General features: G+C 45.5%; 2 protein-coding genes across 5 annotated transcripts; both read right to left on the bottom strand.

Moving 5' to 3' along the window:
- Positions 1 to 608: 608 nt before the first annotated feature.
- Positions 609 to 1,944, bottom strand: FITM1 (fat storage inducing transmembrane protein 1). Its single transcript, XM_074294325.1, has 2 exons — positions 1,664 to 1,944; positions 609 to 1,255 (listed from the first exon to the last, which is right to left on the bottom strand). Exons 1-2 carry the CDS (start codon positions 1,927 to 1,929, stop codon positions 634 to 636), a joined length of 888 nt encoding a protein of 295 aa, XP_074150426.1. The 5' UTR covers positions 1,930 to 1,944; the 3' UTR covers positions 609 to 633.
- A 1,406-nt stretch (positions 1,945 to 3,350) lies between these two features.
- On the bottom strand, positions 3,351 to 11,716 carry DCAF11 (DDB1 and CUL4 associated factor 11). 4 transcript variants are annotated; one of them, XM_074294322.1, is made up of 15 exons: positions 11,553 to 11,716; positions 10,813 to 11,118; positions 10,008 to 10,135; positions 9,636 to 9,763; positions 9,205 to 9,269; positions 8,757 to 8,857; positions 8,363 to 8,509; positions 7,817 to 7,871; positions 7,381 to 7,449; positions 6,980 to 7,037; positions 6,712 to 6,897; positions 6,091 to 6,244; positions 5,407 to 5,559; positions 4,361 to 4,467; positions 3,351 to 4,237 (listed from the first exon to the last, which is right to left on the bottom strand). In XM_074294322.1, exons 2-15 carry the CDS (start codon positions 10,920 to 10,922, stop codon positions 4,106 to 4,108), a joined length of 1,593 nt encoding a protein of 530 aa, XP_074150423.1. In that variant the 5' UTR covers positions 10,923 to 11,118; positions 11,553 to 11,716; the 3' UTR covers positions 3,351 to 4,105. The 4 variants fall into 4 exon arrangements, with proteins under 4 accessions (XP_074150423.1, XP_074150422.1, XP_074150424.1 ...); XM_074294321.1 differs by having other exon boundaries at positions 10,008 to 10,147; positions 11,553 to 11,694; XM_074294323.1 differs by having other exon boundaries at positions 10,008 to 10,064; positions 11,553 to 11,694.
- Between the last annotated feature and the right edge of the window lie 5,633 nt (positions 11,717 to 17,349).

The raw sequence follows: 17,349 nt of genomic DNA, 5'->3' as shown, positions 1-17,349 counted from the left end.
AGGAGGAGACGGGGCTGGGCACCAAAGTGCTGTGCCAAGGAGCAGGGACAGAAAATCTCATCCAACTATTTTATCTGGTTCCCGCCCCTTGTGATCCGCTCAGCCATTGTCTTCAAGTACCTCTTCACCCAAAGGGATGAGCCCCATCTCCTCTCAGCACCCCCAGGCCATCCTTTACTCCCCTTGCCCTTCTGTCTTCCAGCCCTTCTCAACCTGTGTCCTCCCCTCTGTAGTGTCTATAAGTCACAGAGTGAAGGCTACAGATGTGTAGGCTTTCACAAACATTTCATATGTGCAACCAGGGTTTCCATCTGTCTACATGTGTATGTCTGTTTTTGTTCTTGGTGGAATTGTTCATGGAAGATGCTGGAAATAAAAGACATCGCAGGAGACCTGAGGAAGGATGTGAGTAGGGCTGGGGGGTCATGGGATGGCAGGCTTGTTTTGGAGATGCCTTTTAAGGAATGAAAGCAATTCGCCACCCCCAACCCTAGGGTGTGTTAGGGATCAACCTGGAATGTAGTGCTCTACATTCCCTTCCCTTTCTGTAGAGCTCTAACCTTCAATTCAAACGACCTAGCACTCAAATAAAGAGAAGAGTCAGCACCTGGATTTGATTTGCCTTTATTCCCCTCAATCACGCTTAAGTCTGGCCTGGGGGCGCTGGGAGTGGGTAAAGAGCCCGTGGCCTGGACTCCCTGGTGACCAGGGTTGATGGTACCAGCTGCCATAGGTGAGGTACCAGGCAAAGGTGCCCACAGCTGCGCCTACCACCTTGTGGGTATATTGGTGGAAGTAGATGACGGTGCAGAGCAGGAGGAAGTTCCAGAGGCCCAGCAGGAGGACATTAAGAAGGAAGACCAGTCGCAGAGGAGTGCCGGCAGGCAGCCCGTGGGCCAGGTACCGAGCGAAGACAGCGGTTTCCTCAGCCATGAGCAAACAGCAGAAGGTAAGCAGGAAAGTGTGAGAGGAGACCGTGTAGCCCCTCCACTGGTGGCCAGCTGCCAAGCAGCTGCGACGGTCAGGCAGCTCGTGGAGCAGCAGCCCCTGGGGCAGAGGCTCAAAACAGGAGCCTGTCAGATCCTCAATGAGCAGGAAAGCCCGGCCAGCCCCGCGCCACACGGCTGCCCCTACCACCAGCCGGCTCAAGTGCCTCGCAGTCACGGCCACCCTCCGAGTGGCCAGGAACACGACCAGTAGCACAAAGCCTCCCAGGAAGGTGCAGGTCCAGCCCCAGGCAGAGTTCACAAACTTGCTGTGGGGTTAGAAAGAGGGGAGGGGGCAGGAGAGCTTGTAGAATAGGACTCTTGAGATTCCCAGGTTCTTCCAGGAGTCCCATTGTTACTTTCCCATGGACTTTTGCTATCTTCCTTTACCTCCTGCCCCCATTCATACCACCCTGGGTCAAATCGCTCTCCATTTCCCCATGTTCTTTGCCCCTCTCTATCACCTCCCGGCCTTCCAACTCCTCACCCCTAATCCTCTGCCCAGCTTTCTAAATCCTCCCCGTGAGTCCCCATAGTTCCCACTACCCTTGACCTTCTCCTCCACCTCTTAGCCTATTTTTAGTGCTCACACTGGCAGTAGGACAAGAGCCCAAAAGAGGAGGGAGCTTAAAACCCAGAGTGGATGGAACTAGCATTAAAGGGCCTGAGAGACTTACATGTTGAAGAAGTTGCCATGGCTGGCGAAGATGGTGCGGGGGTTGACGTGGAACTGTAGCAGGGGTCCGAAGATGACCACAGCAGCTAGCCAGGCATGGTAAAGGCGCCGGAGGCAGGGGCTCCCCAGGAGTCGGGCAGCCTGCTCGCTTCCAAAGTACAGGAGGGCTGATGCTAGCCAGAGCAGTACCCTTAGCACCCAGCCCAGCACTACTCGGAGCCGGCCCCCCAGGCCTGTCCCTGCCCCCACCCCTAACCCCCGCTCCATGTTCCCTCCCCTCTGACTGCTTGCTCTGCTGGGCAGCTGAGGAGGGGCTTGTAGGGCCCCCTAGGCAAGGACAGGCAGTGACAGGTGCTGGAGATACAGGGCAGAGCTAGACTGGCAGCTGGGGAGGGAGAGGGGCGGGGGGCAGCTGGGGGCTGTGGCTGACGCTCCTGCGTCAGCACTAGAGGTCTGTATGTCCTTCCATAACATGTCCTTGTCCGCAGTTTTCCTTACCCATACCCTTCTTTCAATTTGTGAACTGTTGCTACATGGTTGTCACTGTCTTAGCTTTTCACCCCAAATACTTCACTATTCACTTTTAAAAGGAAGAGGGGTGATCAGGAGAAATAGCTCATCAGTTTTTTGAGAGTTTAAAGAAGTACATCCATCTTCACCTTCACATTTAACTTCTGCCAATTTTGTTCAAGAACTCTCCAAAGCTATGGAACAAGGCAAGTACCCATTCCCATCTATCCTGGGTGTGGGCCTGGGAGAGTGGCTCTTGGGGGTCCACCTTGCTTCAAAGTTCTAGGCCTGTCCTGGTCCAGTGTCAGAGCTAGGCTGGAGTCCTTGAAAGTTGGAATGGGGAAGAATAGTTCTGGAGATCACATTTAAACCTCAAATTTGCATACTGTACTAATAATTGGATTGAAACAGATCACAAAAATTGGAGTTCTTGGAAATGCTCCCCCTTATTTCACTAGACTGGCCTTAAGGAATGACAGGAACATAGTCTTTTTATATTTTATTTTATCCATTTTGGGACATTTTTTGTCCTTTTCCCCTCTCTAAGTGTCTGATATAATTAAACTTATGTCGGGAGGCAATGTGGCATAGCAGTCAAAAGACCATTTTGCCATTAATGCCATTAATAATTGTATGACTTTAGATAAGTCAACTAACCTCTTCTGCATGTGATAGAAAGGCTTTCTCAGTGATTTTGGATTGGCTGGTACTCTTAATAGCCTCCCCAGCTTTCAGGTTTTACACATTTAACCAAGATGCACTGTGGTCTGTCTGTAAAGTAGTCATCACAGTAAACTTTTTCTTTAGAAGGGAACCCTGATATTACTATATCAAAGGCCTCAATTTTTTTTATACAAGAAGCTTGTGTTTACTCCCTTGCAAATTCTATCTTTACTTTGTGGAGAAAATGTTTTGGGTTCCTGAGTGGGTAAGCAACTCAACTCAAAGCTAATTCCTAATTTTTAGTGGGGAATTTTTGGCTGTAAGATTAAAGAGAAAGCAGATACCTTAAGGCATCTAATAATATATAATAAGTATAATAATAAATAGGATATTTTCAACCCAAAGAAGCAAGTCCTGACTGTTATGTCTCTGCACATTATGGTATGCATATAACCCTAGTCACAAATTTGGAGTTGTTTATATTAAAGCTTTTGTATACAAGGAAACAGCCTGAGTCAGATTTCTGAGGAAACTTTATTGAGGGAGCTAAAGTAAGTGTAAGACAAAAGAACCCCCATTTTAACCTGCCTAGTTCCCCTACCCACCTGTCCTGAGGGGATACAAACTGAAAGAGTCAGTTCCATTAGGATTAAGATGGGGGCCTTAGGACTTCCTACACTGTAGCACCTCCTACTTCAAAGACACAATGAGGGAGAGCAGATTCCCAGCCGGAGGGAACAGCTTTACTCCTTGCCTAAGAAGGAATGACATTCTGGTCATTATGAAAAAAGGAGAGCAGTGGTGGGCAAAGCCACCTTCTGAATGGCTAGTCTGGCCTTCAACTTGAAGGTCCATGCTACTGGGCCAGGCAAGGGTAATCAGACTCTGACTGGCCAACCCGTTTAGACCTAGCCCAGGAACACTAGTCTACTGACCAAGTCTCAGAATCCAAACATGATTATAAAAAATAAGCATTCCTTGCCTGGCTAGAACCATACCTAAATAACTACCAGAGGGTGACCTCTCTTTTATTTTCTAGAGTTGTCTGTCCTGCCTGCCCTGGGGTGGGGATGGAGGCCTGGCCACACAACTCAGCCTCAAAGGACAGGATGCCCTCACTCAGAGAGCAGCCAGGGTGAAAATGCTAGGGTTTCTGCTCTTCATCCTCTAACCCTCTTAGCTCCTCTACAGATCTCCCTGAGGAGAGAGAGGAAAGAGGAGGTGATTCCCCTTGGGGCTGCACAGATCAGTCCATACTGACAGGCAAGAATTACTGGGAAGTGGAATAGGCTCCAAAGGTGGCATATGGTGGAGTGGTGGTAGGACAGTCATCAGAATTCAGCAAATCTTCCCTGAAGTATTCAATCGGACGGTATTGCCATAGGCGCAAGTTGCCATCCCACTACAAGGGCAAAGAGGAGATTGTTAGAGGAGAACCCTTTTAAGCCTTGACTCTAAACCAATCACTTAAATCTTCACAGAATTCTTCAGTTCCCATTCCCTTCCCTGCCCCTGCCAATCTTACCGAACTGCTGACAATCTTCTGCTCAAAGGGATGCCAACTGACATCCCGTACACAGGCCTTGTGGCTGGCCAGCTTCTTCACAATTTGGCCAGTGAGGAGGTCATATACTATACAGGAAAGAAAAGAATGAGAAAGACCACTAAAGTACAGCCAATCCATGAGAACATCTTTAGTATCATGATTCCTCTGTGGCAGTCTGGTGAAGCTTGTGGACCCTATCCCAGAATGTTTTTAAATGCATTAAATAAATTACGATAGAATTACAAAGAAATCAATTATATGGAAAAAGTTATTAAAACAAGTTTACAGATCTAGGTTAAGAATCCCTGCTTTATGAGCCTCTATAGTCACTTGTTCTAAATTTATTTTCTTTGTGAAGCAAAACCTTTTAATATATGAAAGTTCTTTTTAAATGTCTTTTCTATTATTACCTTGACTATACCCTATTCTGAAAAGATGTTCCTAGTGAAAGGATGGGGAAATTTAAATAGTAGATCAATTTCACCTGGCCTATCATCCAGAAAATTTCACATGCTTTTAGAGGCAATATCTTAAAAAGCTATAATGTGAAGAAGTTTTTGAATACCTTTATATGTTCATATCTAATTCAGTTCCTTGCCTCTTCCCCTTTCAGTGTTTGAGTGCATATTTCACGATGAAACACTTCTGTGTCTCTGTAACTATGTTATGGATCTGTCTTACCCTCTGACTTATTCTATTTCTGCCTATATCTTTTCTTTCTATAAGCCAGGGAAAAGGACATATTTCCTTTTCTCCTTTCCCTCCAACTTCTGTCTGTACTCTTTAACTAGCCAAAATGTGCAATTGAAGAACAATTTTCATAATTTCTTGTCTCTCAGTGGAACATGTTTTTTCTTCATCTCCCACTCTCTGTCCCCCCAAATCTAACAACCTAACTACATAAAGTTATTTGTTATGTGATCCAATTTTTTTTTTTTTTTTGTTTTCCTCTTGGAACTTGGATCTGCATTGGAAAAAAAGATCTCTTACTCTGTGGTGACCTTCTGTCCTGGGATGATACTTACTGACGACCTTGCCAGTGGAGCAACCACTGTAGATATAACGTTGGCCAGTACTGTGGGCAGGGGAGAAGCGGCAGCGAATGAGGGTATGGAGCACACCATGACCCCGATATGTCATCACAGAGCTGTCCCCAGGGAGCTTCAGTTTCTGCCAGGCTATATGAGGGCAAAGAATAAGGAAAACATAGCAGATACTATTAGTGGGTTCTGTAGTGTAGCCAAGCTCTTGAATGATTTCTGGAAGAAGATATAGAACAGAATAATGAAGACACTATACTCTTTGATCCAGTGATATCACTACTGGACATAAACTGCTGAGTGGTTAATAACAAAGCGAAAGAACATATAAATACAAAAACAATGAGTACTTTTTTTTACAAAACCAAATAATTGGAAGCAAAATATTTACCTACTAAATATGGAATATCTGAACAATATGTGGTATGTGAAACTAATGGAAAATTACTGTTCTACAAGAAATTATGAATGAGAAAATCAGGAAGACTTATATGGACTAATAAAAAGTAAATATAATTAGAAAAACAATTTTTACCTTGACCACTAGGGGGTGGGGAGTAAGGTTTGGCCTTGAGGAGCAAGATGTTGAATGTTATTGGGAAGCAATGTAAAAAAAGCACCAGTAATATCCTTAAAAAAAAAAATAATATAAGGATTCATGATTCTGACCTTTCTTAGGCACCTGCTGCCAACGGTAGTCCCAGTATTCTTGGATGGCTGCCTGTCGTGAAGCTTCCATGCCTTCCCGACCTGAAAAGCGCCGTATATCCCAGAGTTTTATGGTCTGATCTTTGGAGTTAGTGATGAGGTACCGGGCATCACCCTGTGAACCCATGGCCACAACACAGTGAAACACAATACTGAAGGTAGCAGAATACATAATTATAACAAATCTGATTTCTCAAGGGTGAACTTAACTGTCACTATCAGTCTTAGATCTTACCTTATTTTTCTGGTTGACTGATAAAAACTATGTAGCTCTGAGACTGCTTTACTGAGTCAAATTCATTTTCTGGTGTTTACCAACTGACCTACTAGTCAGATATTTCTACTTTCTCAACCAATTGATTGTGGGCTTAGGACCTGATCAAGTGCAGGAAACCCTAATCCTTGAATCCTTGATGACTAGTTGGGAGAAATAGGTCTCACGTCCTTTCTTTTATGACTACCTTGTAGCCCACTTAGGCTACAGTCTGAGAGATGCCTTCCTAGGCCAGCCTTGTTTTCAGGCCCTCCCAGAGGCTAGGGTCTGGGAATCTCCAGCTGAGTAATCCACCCTCTTCTGTTCACCTTGCTGTCAATGAAAGTGATGCCATCTCGGTGCCCAGCCAGTGCGCCCACAGGCTTGGGATCATCCTCACGCATGGTGCGCCGGTCCCAAACTTTGCAAATGGCATCATCCCCCCCCGAGAACAGGATGTGGGAGCTCATATCAGCAAAAGCAACTGCATTTACGTCATTGTCATGGGATTCCATCTGGAGCAGAGAAAAGACATTATCTGAATATTGCAGCCAAAAGGACATGGAAAGCATAATATGTACCTCCCAGCAATTGTACCTGCAAAACACGGCGGTTCTGTTCTCGATCAAAGATGTAGAGGCATCCATTATTGGCACTAAAAGAAAAACATTTGGGCTAGATAATAACTGAATCTGAATTCAAGAAATGGTTTCTTTGAAGGCTTTGGGGAGAATCTGTTAAGATTCTGTATTTAGGGTCAAGTCCTTAATTCCATTGAACTCAACTCCTCTATCACGCAGAAACATTGTTTCTGAGAAGAAATTTAAGGCCTCAAATACCACAATGGAAGGGAATTAGAAAAGAGGGGAGGGAAGTCTACCTAAGAGTTAGCCTGGACAACTGAATAAGGGCATCAGGATATAGGTCTCCTCAAAACCAGCTTCAATCTCCAGATCTGAACTTCCTAATTAACTGTGGAGAAATACTGAAATACTCACCCTCCCAGCACCTCTCGTCCATCTGAGGAGACTGCAATGGAGAAGACAATGAAGCTATGTTGATCTGGCCTAAAAAAAAGTGAAGAATTTGTTAGATAGGAAGACTTCCCTTTTAGCCTTTATTTATTAATCCACTTCAGATCCAAAGAAAACCATGCACCCCACTTCTGGAGGGAAACTGAACAGGATCCTGCTTACATATGTCAGAATGAAAGGTTATCCCAGAGAGAAATTTGAAGTTCTGCTTCATCCATATACTGCACTCTATTCCTCCCAATGAGAAGTGATATGTAGCTCCCACCCAAGGGATCTCTCAGAGAAGCAGATAGTCCCTGCATTCTGCTCTCTCAGTGTGTGCCTCTAGTTTCAGAGAAATTCATTGCAGAAGGCTTTCCCTAAATTTCTGGTGAGTCTAGCTGAAGAGGGAAGCCAGTACCTCAGATCCAGGGCAGTGTGTGTGTCTCCCTCCCCGTAGATGTTGCAGATATGAACTAAAAAGCAAGAGAGACAAAAATCACTCGAAGTTTGGGAATAGAGTCTTCTGTAGTTTCAGAGGGCAGAAAAAGACCCAAAAGATTTTAGAAAAGTAATTTTAATTCAATATAAGAAAGGGCTTTCTAATAAATTCTGATGATCCAAAAACAAAAGAGAATGCTTTGTAAAAGTAATGAGTTCTCTCTCATTAGACACATTCAAGCAGATGTGTCTGTTAGGGATTTTATGAAGTAGATTTCTTCATAGGATGAAAAAGCCTGTGTGATATGTAGTCTCTTTCAAATCTAAGATTTTATACATGATCTTAAAAGAACAAAGGAGAAAAAAGAAACAAAAAATCAAACTATGCAAACAGCAGAGGGGTGTCATGATTCTAAGAGTATTTTCTGTAATATAGCCTAAGAACCTACCTCACAGGAGAGAGAATGAAAAATGGAGGCTATAGGATCCAAAATGGAGAGATGATAAAGCTGGTAGGTATACTCACTATAATCAGACCAGCTGGAATAGAGAAAGTGGTTGCCATCAGGAGTAAAGGCTACATCTAGAACACTCCAACCTACATCCCGGGCCTTGATGCTCTTGAATTTATGGAAGCAGCCAAAGCGGCAGTCATACAGGCGAATTGTCTGATCTAGGAATTGGGAATAAGCAAGTGTCAGGAAACTTTCTCCTTCCATGTTGGCCATCTAGTGCAGCTGCGGGATCTTCCTTCTGCTGCAGAGTATTCAGAATTATATTGCTAACATCTCCCAACCTTAGTATTACGATGCAGCCTGGAACAGAAACTTCTCCAATCTCTGGACTGGAAAGAAACTGTTTTCTATCATGAGGAAGGGTTCACAGTTCCCTATTCAATGGTACTCATTGACTCTAGGTACCTTGGCAAGCAGACATGAAGATCTGACCATCCTTGCTGTAGACACCACAGAAAGCCTTATGAAAATAGGAGTCAGTGAAGCTCAAGTAGTTGGGCAAGAAACTGAGAAAAACAGCAGTAAAAGAACATCAAGGTAAGAAGGTATCAGTGTCAATAACACCCCAATCAGACCAAGACATGAGGTTCCCACTCCCCATTGCTCAAAATTCTTTTCTTTTTTATCCATGCTACCAAGGTTTTTTGTTTTAATTTACATTCCTTATTCAACAGGTGTAACTCATGTCCTTGAACAGCAAAAACTCTCATCCCTCATGTCAATTTAAATAACTTTCCTTATTAATATCTCTACTTCTAATTTTATGGACAATATATATTGTCCCTCTGGATCCTCCTCAAATTTAATTCAAATCTAAATTCAAAACAATAATACCCCCCCATTCCAAACTTACTGAGACACTACACGGGATCGCTCTCCAGGAGAAAAGCTGCCATGATGGCAGAGGCCACGTTCTCTCTGTGGGGAAGAGGCAAGAAAACAAGAACACTGTAAGTAAGGTACTTTTTCTGCCAGCTTCAAAATCTTTTCTCTGGAATTCACTTCATTTGAGATGTAGTTGGCAAAACTTCTGAACCTCCCCTCCCCCCAACAACAGCTAATATTTACATAGCACTGAGATTTACAGTGTACTCCATGTATGAGTTGATCAAGTCTCAAAACTTTGTGAGGCAGGCGCTCCTCACATTTTCCATGAAAATGAGAAAGATTAAGTGATTTGTTAGGGAATCAAACCGTTAGTAAAATTTGAGGCAGAATTCCATCCCAGGGATTCCTGACTCCAAATCCATCTCTACTCACACTCAGGGCAGGAAGGGAGCTTACCTGGTGCAGCATCCGAGGAAAGCTGTGCTCCTGCACTATCCTACTTGATCCCAACTGTCCTGTGGCCAACTCCACCTGGGTCTTGATCTCATTGCATTCCAGCTCTCGAGTGTCAGGATTTGAGTCCACTGAAAGAAGCAGCAGCAGCTCTGTCTCAGTTCTTTAACTCACAGAAGTCAGATATCAATGGATGAATGGCTAAGGTGGTGACCAATGTCAAGGAAGATGGGGCCCAATCATGAAAGGAGATAAGGTTCAAAAGATTCTCTTCATCTTCCTCCCCACCTCCTTTTGACTCCAGTCTTTTGAATCTAAACAAGTTTTTGCAGACTGATGCTCTACAATTCTGAGTCAAATACCCTTTCCTCTTACCAGGTGGATTGTATCTGTCACCAAGACGACCCTCCCAAGGGCTGTCATTGTCATCATCTGAGTCAGAGAGCGTATGGATGAGCTGCAGGCTGGTTGCACCACCTCCCTGTACCAGTCTCACCTGGCCCCTGTGGAGAGACCTCATGGCAGGGGATGATCCTTCAATACTAAACAACTTAAAACTCCTAAAGAGAGTCTCACATAGCAATCTCTTTTGTAAGGGGGCCCAAGATGACTATGCTTTGATCATTATCAGTTTTTTGAAAACCACTCTTGGGAGCAGGGCCAGGGAATAGTAAGGTATCTCAGGAAACTTCTGGAAATGTTTAGATCAGGTTCTAGAGCCAAAAGTCATGGAAGCCTGATTTCTGACTACCAAAAGAGTTCTATGCTACACAAAGAATTCTAAAGAGAACTTCCAGATCTCATCACCCTAAATTCCACGATCACACACAAACTACTGAAGGCCACTATAACTTCATTCAAGCCTACTTCCCTTTCCTTTACCTTTTGTTTACTTGGGAACTCAGTCATATTTGTGCAACAAAGTAAATGCTACTAAAAAAATTGGCTCCTTTACCTACTGGAGCTGGGCATGGCAAGGGCTAAGACTACCACCTCCCCCAAGCACAGTACTGCATCCCCCTGGGCAGCTACTGGAGACCAGCAAACGTGGAGAGGGGGAGGTCTCACACCGGGACTACTTGCTGTCTGCTCTCCTTGGAGAGCAGGAGCTTGGTGCTGACACCCGGCTCCTTCTCTTGTGTAGTCAGTGGGAGAGGGGGGCACACGTAAAGTAAGTTACCTGGGAAGGAAATAGGCCAGGTCCACATCATCATCTTCCTCACTGTACCGAGGCTCATATCTCCCGTACGGCGAGGCCTCAGAGGCACTGCTGTTGCCTGGTGAGTCCATCTTCTAGTCACAGCATCCTCCAGATCCGTGCTGGAGCCTGTCCCCGTCCTGGGGCTGGCAGGGTCCTACCCCAGAGCCTCTTGGATGGAATGTTATGTATGGGGGAAAGGCAACTGCTCCTCTTCAGGAAAAGGGGTCTCTTCCCCTTTGCCAATGACAGCTCCCAGGACTCCAGGAACACCAACAGACCTGCAGCCTGAGAAGCCCAAACAGGCCGGGAGGGAGGGGGTGAGGAGGGTCGAGGATCAATCTCGTACCGCCAGGTGACCCCCTCGCCCGCCAATCGCAGCCCTCCGCGGAGAGATTCCTTAGCTTCACCTCCGAGCTCCCCTAATAGAGCTCTAGGGGGAAGGGAAGGGAGAAGGGGGAGATCCCCAGGAGACCACCAATCAGAACTCTCCTGGAGGAAAGAATCCTGTCCACCAATCAGAGGGCTCTGCTGCTACAGCCGGCAGAGGCCACAGCCAATGAAATTAGAATCCGGCTTAACAGCCCTCCTCTCCGCCTCCCCGACTCGCGGCCACGTGGTATGTCCGGGGTGTGTACGCGAAGGGGGGGGGGGGAGAGGAATGTTAGGATTCCTCCCACCTAAGAGAGCGATTAATGCCTAGCCCCAAACTCCCCACTCACCAAGGGCAGCACAGAAAACTCGGTAAGGGGGCGGCACGTGAAGCCTGGTCTACATTTATCCGCAGCGTTTCCCCCAACGGCTCTAACAGCTTCGCGCGGCTTCGTCACGCACCTCTCTGATTCCCGGGCTCGTCTCCCGCTTGCGTCACGCGTGCGACCACCTGGCCCCGCCCACCTTAAGTCCGATCGTTGGATGGCGGGTCCTAGTGATTGACAAGTGGGAGGGACCAAATGAGTGTTGTGGAGGAGAGGAGGCAGGGAGGCAGAGAAAGCAGTTATGGGGGAGGAGCGCGTGTGCGAGTGTGTTCGAAGCGCGAGTGGAAGGGCGGGGCGAGAGGGGAAGGGAAGAAGGAGATTGTTGTTGACATTTGTTTCCGAGGATGGGGATAGGTAGGGAACCCAGGGGGTAGGCGCGGCCGCGGATTCTTCCGGGGTGGAGCTGATTGGGGGAGAAAGGGAGAGGAGGGATATGCTAATAACTGGTTCTGGATTTGCCAATTAGGCGCCTTGGGCTTGGCTTTCATTTGGGACCAGCGGCCTCATTTGAAGTCAGTCCCTAAAGTTGCTAGTTCCCCGGGATCCGCACTTTTCAGACCGTCCCAGAGGCCCTCCTCACTGCAGTCCCGAGCCTCCGCTGGGGGCCCGGGAGCTTGCATGGATTTAGCAGCTTGCGACCTGTGCTCGTGGGGAAACTGCATGCTGGGAGGAATTGGAGCCCCACCAGACTGCCCTTAGCTGACGGCCAGCCAGGGGACACCCGTCCGGCTCGGCTAGTCCCCTTTTGTCCGACTGCTCACTCCCAGTGAGGCGCCGGCTCAGTCCCTAAAGCGTGCGTGCACCCCGCTTCTCCCCCACTCCGGGCTCTTCGGGACGCACTTGGCCTCGGCCTTCTGCTGCCGACACGCGCCCCTTCCCTCTCCTCCGCCGTTCCTGGGCCTTTTCTCCCAGCGCCGCCCCGGACCCACCCTCCCCCCAGAACTACTCCCCCAGGGATGAAGGCAGGGTCCAAGGTCGCGCCTTTTTGCCGCCCATCTAACCCCCACCTCCAGACCGGTACCCCAGCCCCCGCCGCTTCCTCCGGGTTGATCTGTAACTAGAGCTGGGTCCAAGGCCGAGACCTGCCGCGACCGGGGCGCCCACTGCACGCTGGAGGTGGGGGAGGCAAAGTCCTTCCAGCGTGCTGAAGCAGCAGAGTCCTCCCTCTGCCCAGAGAGCGCTCGCAGGCAACCCCCCCCCACCCCCGCCCTTCGTCCTCCTGGTCCGCCGCGGCCGGTGCCAGGGAGCCTGCCTGGGCTTGGTGCTCTCTGTTCTGCCACACGTGTACCACGTTAGGATGGGGCGCACATTTCAGAGTCACAGGGGAGGAAACAAACGGGGCGCCCATCGTCCATTAGGCAAAGGCGGTCTGTCCGAAGACTCGTTACTGAACGGCTGGGATTTTTTCCCTGAGTTCTTTGCTCTTCCCGGACTTTAAGTCTCTATTTGCCTCCTTATAAAACTGCCACCCGCTGCTCCCAATTTTGCCTTCTGGAGCTAAAAAGTAAAGTAGAATCCACCTCTTCTGCAAGATAACTTTTAAAATTCTTATAAGGCAGCTTTTTTTCATGTTTTATTGCATTTTAATTTATTTTGTTAAATATTCCCCCATTACATTTTTTCAGTTTCATCCAATTTTCTTTTTTTCTTTTTCTTTTTATACTTTTTCTTGACAGTACATATGCCTGGGTAATTTTTTACAACGTTGTCTTTTGCACTCACTTCTGTTCCGAATTTCCCCCTCCTTCCCTCCACCTCCTCCCCTAGATGGCAGGCAGTTCCATACATATTAAAGTATATCTTAGATACAATATGTGTGTGCAGATCCATAGGAAAGTCAGCTTTTATTCAACCCACGGACCCTACAATTTTTTAATTGGGATTGTTTTACTTGTACCCATTTATAACCTAACTTAGCTATTTAGATTATGTATTAAGAACTCTGTATACTATAGAAGGCACACAATGCATCTGACATAGACTATGGGCCAGGCATTATGCTACATGCTTGCTTTATAAATATCTTATTTAACCCTCACAACATTTGAGATTTAGGTGCTATAATTATCCTCATTTCACTGTTGGGGAAACTGAGGCAAATGGGCTAAGTGACTCCTTCAGGGTTACTCAGCTAGAAAGTGACTGAAGCTGTATTTGACCGTGGGTCTTCCTGACTCCAAGTACAGTGCCCTAGCCATTTCCCTACCAGCTGCCCCTAATATGAAGGAAAACAATGGGACGTAGGAATAAGGAGGCATAATCACAGTCTCGGAGCAAGGAAGGACTTCAGAGGCCTCACCCTACTGAAACCCGCCTCTTTCTTCTCTTATGGTGTCTTATGGGGAAGGAGCCTTTTGCTGGAAGACTTCCTGTGATGGCAGTTCCCATGGAAGAAGCTTTCCCTTAAATGAAATGTACTCTGCACTTCCCGTGTTTGCTCCCAGTTTTGCTCTGTGAATGCAAATTCACTTCTACAATGCATCCTTCCAAATTTTGTCTTCCCCAGGCTAAAATCCTTACTGATAATGATATGGAATAGCTTCAGATTACCTCTTCATCCTGTTACTTAACTGTAGGCAACACTAGCTTTCAGTATCCTTCCTAAAATGCCATGCCCACATCTAAAAACAGTGCTCCTAAGTAGCCTCACCAGGGGGCATATCATGACACTTCTGCTCTTTGTGTGTGTCATGTTTCCTCCATTCACATTAGGACCTACACATCACTGGGCTGGGCACCTGGCACCCACTACTTTTTAACTGAGTGACCCTGGGCCAGTCACCTTTACTTTTGAGGCCCTAGTTTGCTTCTCTGTAAAATGAATTGAATACTTAACCTTACCTACTCCATGGAATTGTGGGAAAGTGCCAGCAAGATACTTATGTGAAAGTCCTTTTGTGAAGTAGCTGGAAAGAGCTAGTTACAGTAAGGTGCTATTCCTCAAAATAATACTATAAGATTTTTGAAAAACATTTTATAATTCAGACTTTTAAATTACATTTCTCCCCCCCTCTCACTGAATCAGGAAGCAAGACTATAATCACTTGCCTTTTGTGGTTTGGGAAACGTTCTTTTAACGAGCTTCCGTACTATCTGTACTCAGCTGTATAAAAGGGAAAGGGCCCTTTGTCTTTTCTTTCTCCCCACCCTCTCCCCAGCGCCTTCCCCACCCTCCACTGCATAGCTTCTCAGAGTGCTGTTGACTGCCTGCTCACTAGCATCGCCACCAGAGGGCGGATGGGAGCAAGCCAGGACCGGCGGTTCTTCCATTTAAAGATGGGTGGCTCCCCAACAGCTATCCGCCTATTACACTGACTTAGTGGGCAAGTGCAGATCTGTGTGGTTTGCAGCAACCTGAGGAGTTTTCGTGGTGGAAGTAACACCAGTGCAGCTGTTTCTGTGGTTTAATTCAGACCCAGCCCTGGCTCAGAGAAGTACATTTTCTTCCAGTTACCTATGGCTTGAAGTGTTCTAGACCAATCTCACTGTCCTCCTTAATTTATTGAGGCTTAACTGCGTATGTTACTGCATAAACTGAGGGAGTACCTCGTCTTCCAGGTGCTGCTATGTCCCTGAATGGCTACAAAGTAGGACAATACCCGTTCCTTTTCTCTGCTCAGATGATATGTTTCTAAATCTTTAATCACGCCATCTTTAACTGTGCATTCTAGAACAGACACAGGACTGCAGTGGGACAAGGGTGGCGGAGAGTAACCTGCAGTTAAGGTACATACTATTTATGAAGCCCACATGTTTGTGATTTTTTTTTTCCTGGGGTAATTGGGGTTAAGTGACTTGCCCAGGATCACACAGCTGGGAAGTGTCTGGGGGCAAATTTGAACTCAGGTCCTCCTGACTTCAGGGCTTGGTGCTCTATCTACTGCGCCACCTAGCTGCCTCGTGATTTTTTAATAGTAAGCAGCTGTGGTAATTGAAGTTTTTGCACTGGAATGCTATATTTCTCACCCCACTCCCTCGTTTTTATTCTTGATGGTTTTCTATTAATTTTGAATTTTGCTCTTTCAAGTAAGTGGTCTGTGATACAGACAGCTGATTCAGGAACATCTCCTCCCATGGTAATGAGGTGTTTCCTCTATGTTAAAATATAATTAATTTCATTTTTGTTGTCTTTTTTTGACATGTTTATTACCCTCCAAATCTTATTCATATATATATATATATATATATATATATATATATATACATATACATGTGAATTCTGTACATTCAACAAACTTTTTGCATTTCTTATTCTTGAAACATTTTCTAACACTTTTTTCCTACCATTGTGCTATGCTCGTGCTTACATTGAAATCACCAAGTATGAAAGTAAACATTAACTTAATTGGGAGGTCCTTTTGGTAGTTTTGTAAGTATGCAAAATGTGGAACACCATGCTCTTAAAAGACCTGAAGTTGAGGATCACTCAAAGGACAATGGAAAAGTCAATGAGTGGATGTGAGAAGGCTGTGATTTGTTATAAAGAATCGTACAGGAGAGGCAGGGTAAAGGGTGTCATCAGAAAAGTGTAGAAAATGTATGATAAAAAAGTTGAGTGACTACAAAATGAAGATACTGGAAAATATGGTCCTCAGGTCCCTTCCAGCTGCAGCTCTCTCTGGTCGGCTAGTGTGTTTCACTGGAATTTTTACAATGTCAAAAGAACAAAAAACAGTTCTCTGTACATTGAGTGGAGTCCTATATCAGAAGGCCACAGATTTACAAAAGATAAGCCAGAATATATGTGCTTTCATTTATAATGTTGGACATTGATAAAATCAGAGAGCCATTGGATTATTGGAAGTGGGATTGTGTTCGCTTTAAAAAACAACTATATATTGTATTGTTGACTTGGTTTCAGCATGACTCATAGAGCTTTTTGTTTTATTAATTCAGGCAGCCATCCTCTTATCTGATTCAGGACTATTCTTTTCACCACATCCTTCCCCTCCCAAACTCTCCTCTGAAGGGTTCTCTGTGAATTCCATTTTATTAATCAGATCTAGTCATAGTATCTGGGTAGAAATCACCAATGACACCCACCTCAGCAGCATCTGTAAATTTACTAAACTTATTTCCAGGAAGTTAATGGATAAAGATGTTAGAGATATTTATGCAAGAGAGAAAAGATGAGACATATAAACAAGAAGAGGTCACTCGAATCATAGATTTAGAGCTTGAGGGTACCTTGTTGGTTATGTTGTCCAACCCTCTTGCTTCAAATAGTCAAGAAAAGTGAAACCCGGAGAGGCTATGACATATATGGGGAGTGATTTGAATTCAGGTATTATGACTCCAAATCTTTCACCTTTTTCATTGACTCTAGGATTTCTCCATAGCATATGGAAGAGGACTGGTTCATTGCAAGGGGAACCAATACTTATTGTGAGGTTCTGAACACTTTTTTCTGTCTTGTGGTAGAGAATAATTTGAGATTGGTAAGTAGGAGAAAGGTAGGACATTGGGTGAAAAAAGAGGAAGAAATCCTAGGAATATATATATATATATATATATATATATATATATATGTTTTTTTTTTTTGGCTGAGGCAAGTGGGATTAAGTGACTTGCCCAGGGTCACACAGCTAGGAAGTATTAAGTATCTGAGGCAGGATTTGAACTGATTTCAGGACTGATGCTCTATTCACTGTGCCATCTAGCTGCCCCAACTTTATATTGCTAGTCGTTGAAGCAAGAATTTAAAGTTTGTAGCCCCAAGTTTGGACTGACTCTGAATTTTACAACTCAGGATCATAGAGAT

Source organism: Sminthopsis crassicaudata, chromosome 2 (genome assembly GCF_048593235.1).
Source record: "Sminthopsis crassicaudata isolate SCR6 chromosome 2, ASM4859323v1, whole genome shotgun sequence".
Taxonomy (NCBI): domain Eukaryota; kingdom Metazoa; phylum Chordata; class Mammalia; order Dasyuromorphia; family Dasyuridae; genus Sminthopsis; species Sminthopsis crassicaudata.
This window is presented reverse-complemented; position numbering and strand designations above follow the sequence as displayed.

Excerpts from the sequence above, each read along its gene's own strand:
- FITM1 (XM_074294325.1), bottom strand. The coding sequence starts at position 1,929 with ATGGAGCGGGGGTTAGGGGTGGGGGCAGGGACAGGCCTGGGGGGCCGG. Across the intron at positions 1,256-1,663 it reads CATGGCAACTTCTTCAACAT|CAAGTTTGTGAACTCTGCCT; the intron begins GTAAGTCTCTCA and ends CTAACCCCACAG.
- DCAF11 (XM_074294321.1), bottom strand. The coding sequence starts at position 10,922 with ATGGACTCACCAGGCAACAGCAGTGCCTCTGAGGCCTCGCCGTACGGG. Across the intron at positions 10,148-10,812 it reads CTGGCCTATTTCCTTCCCAG|GTCTCTCCACAGGGGCCAGG; the intron begins GTAACTTACTTT and ends CCCTGCCATGAG. Across the intron at positions 4,238-4,360 it reads AGAAGATTGTCAGCAGTTCG|TGGGATGGCAACTTGCGCCT; the intron begins GTAAGATTGGCA and ends TTGCCCTTGTAG.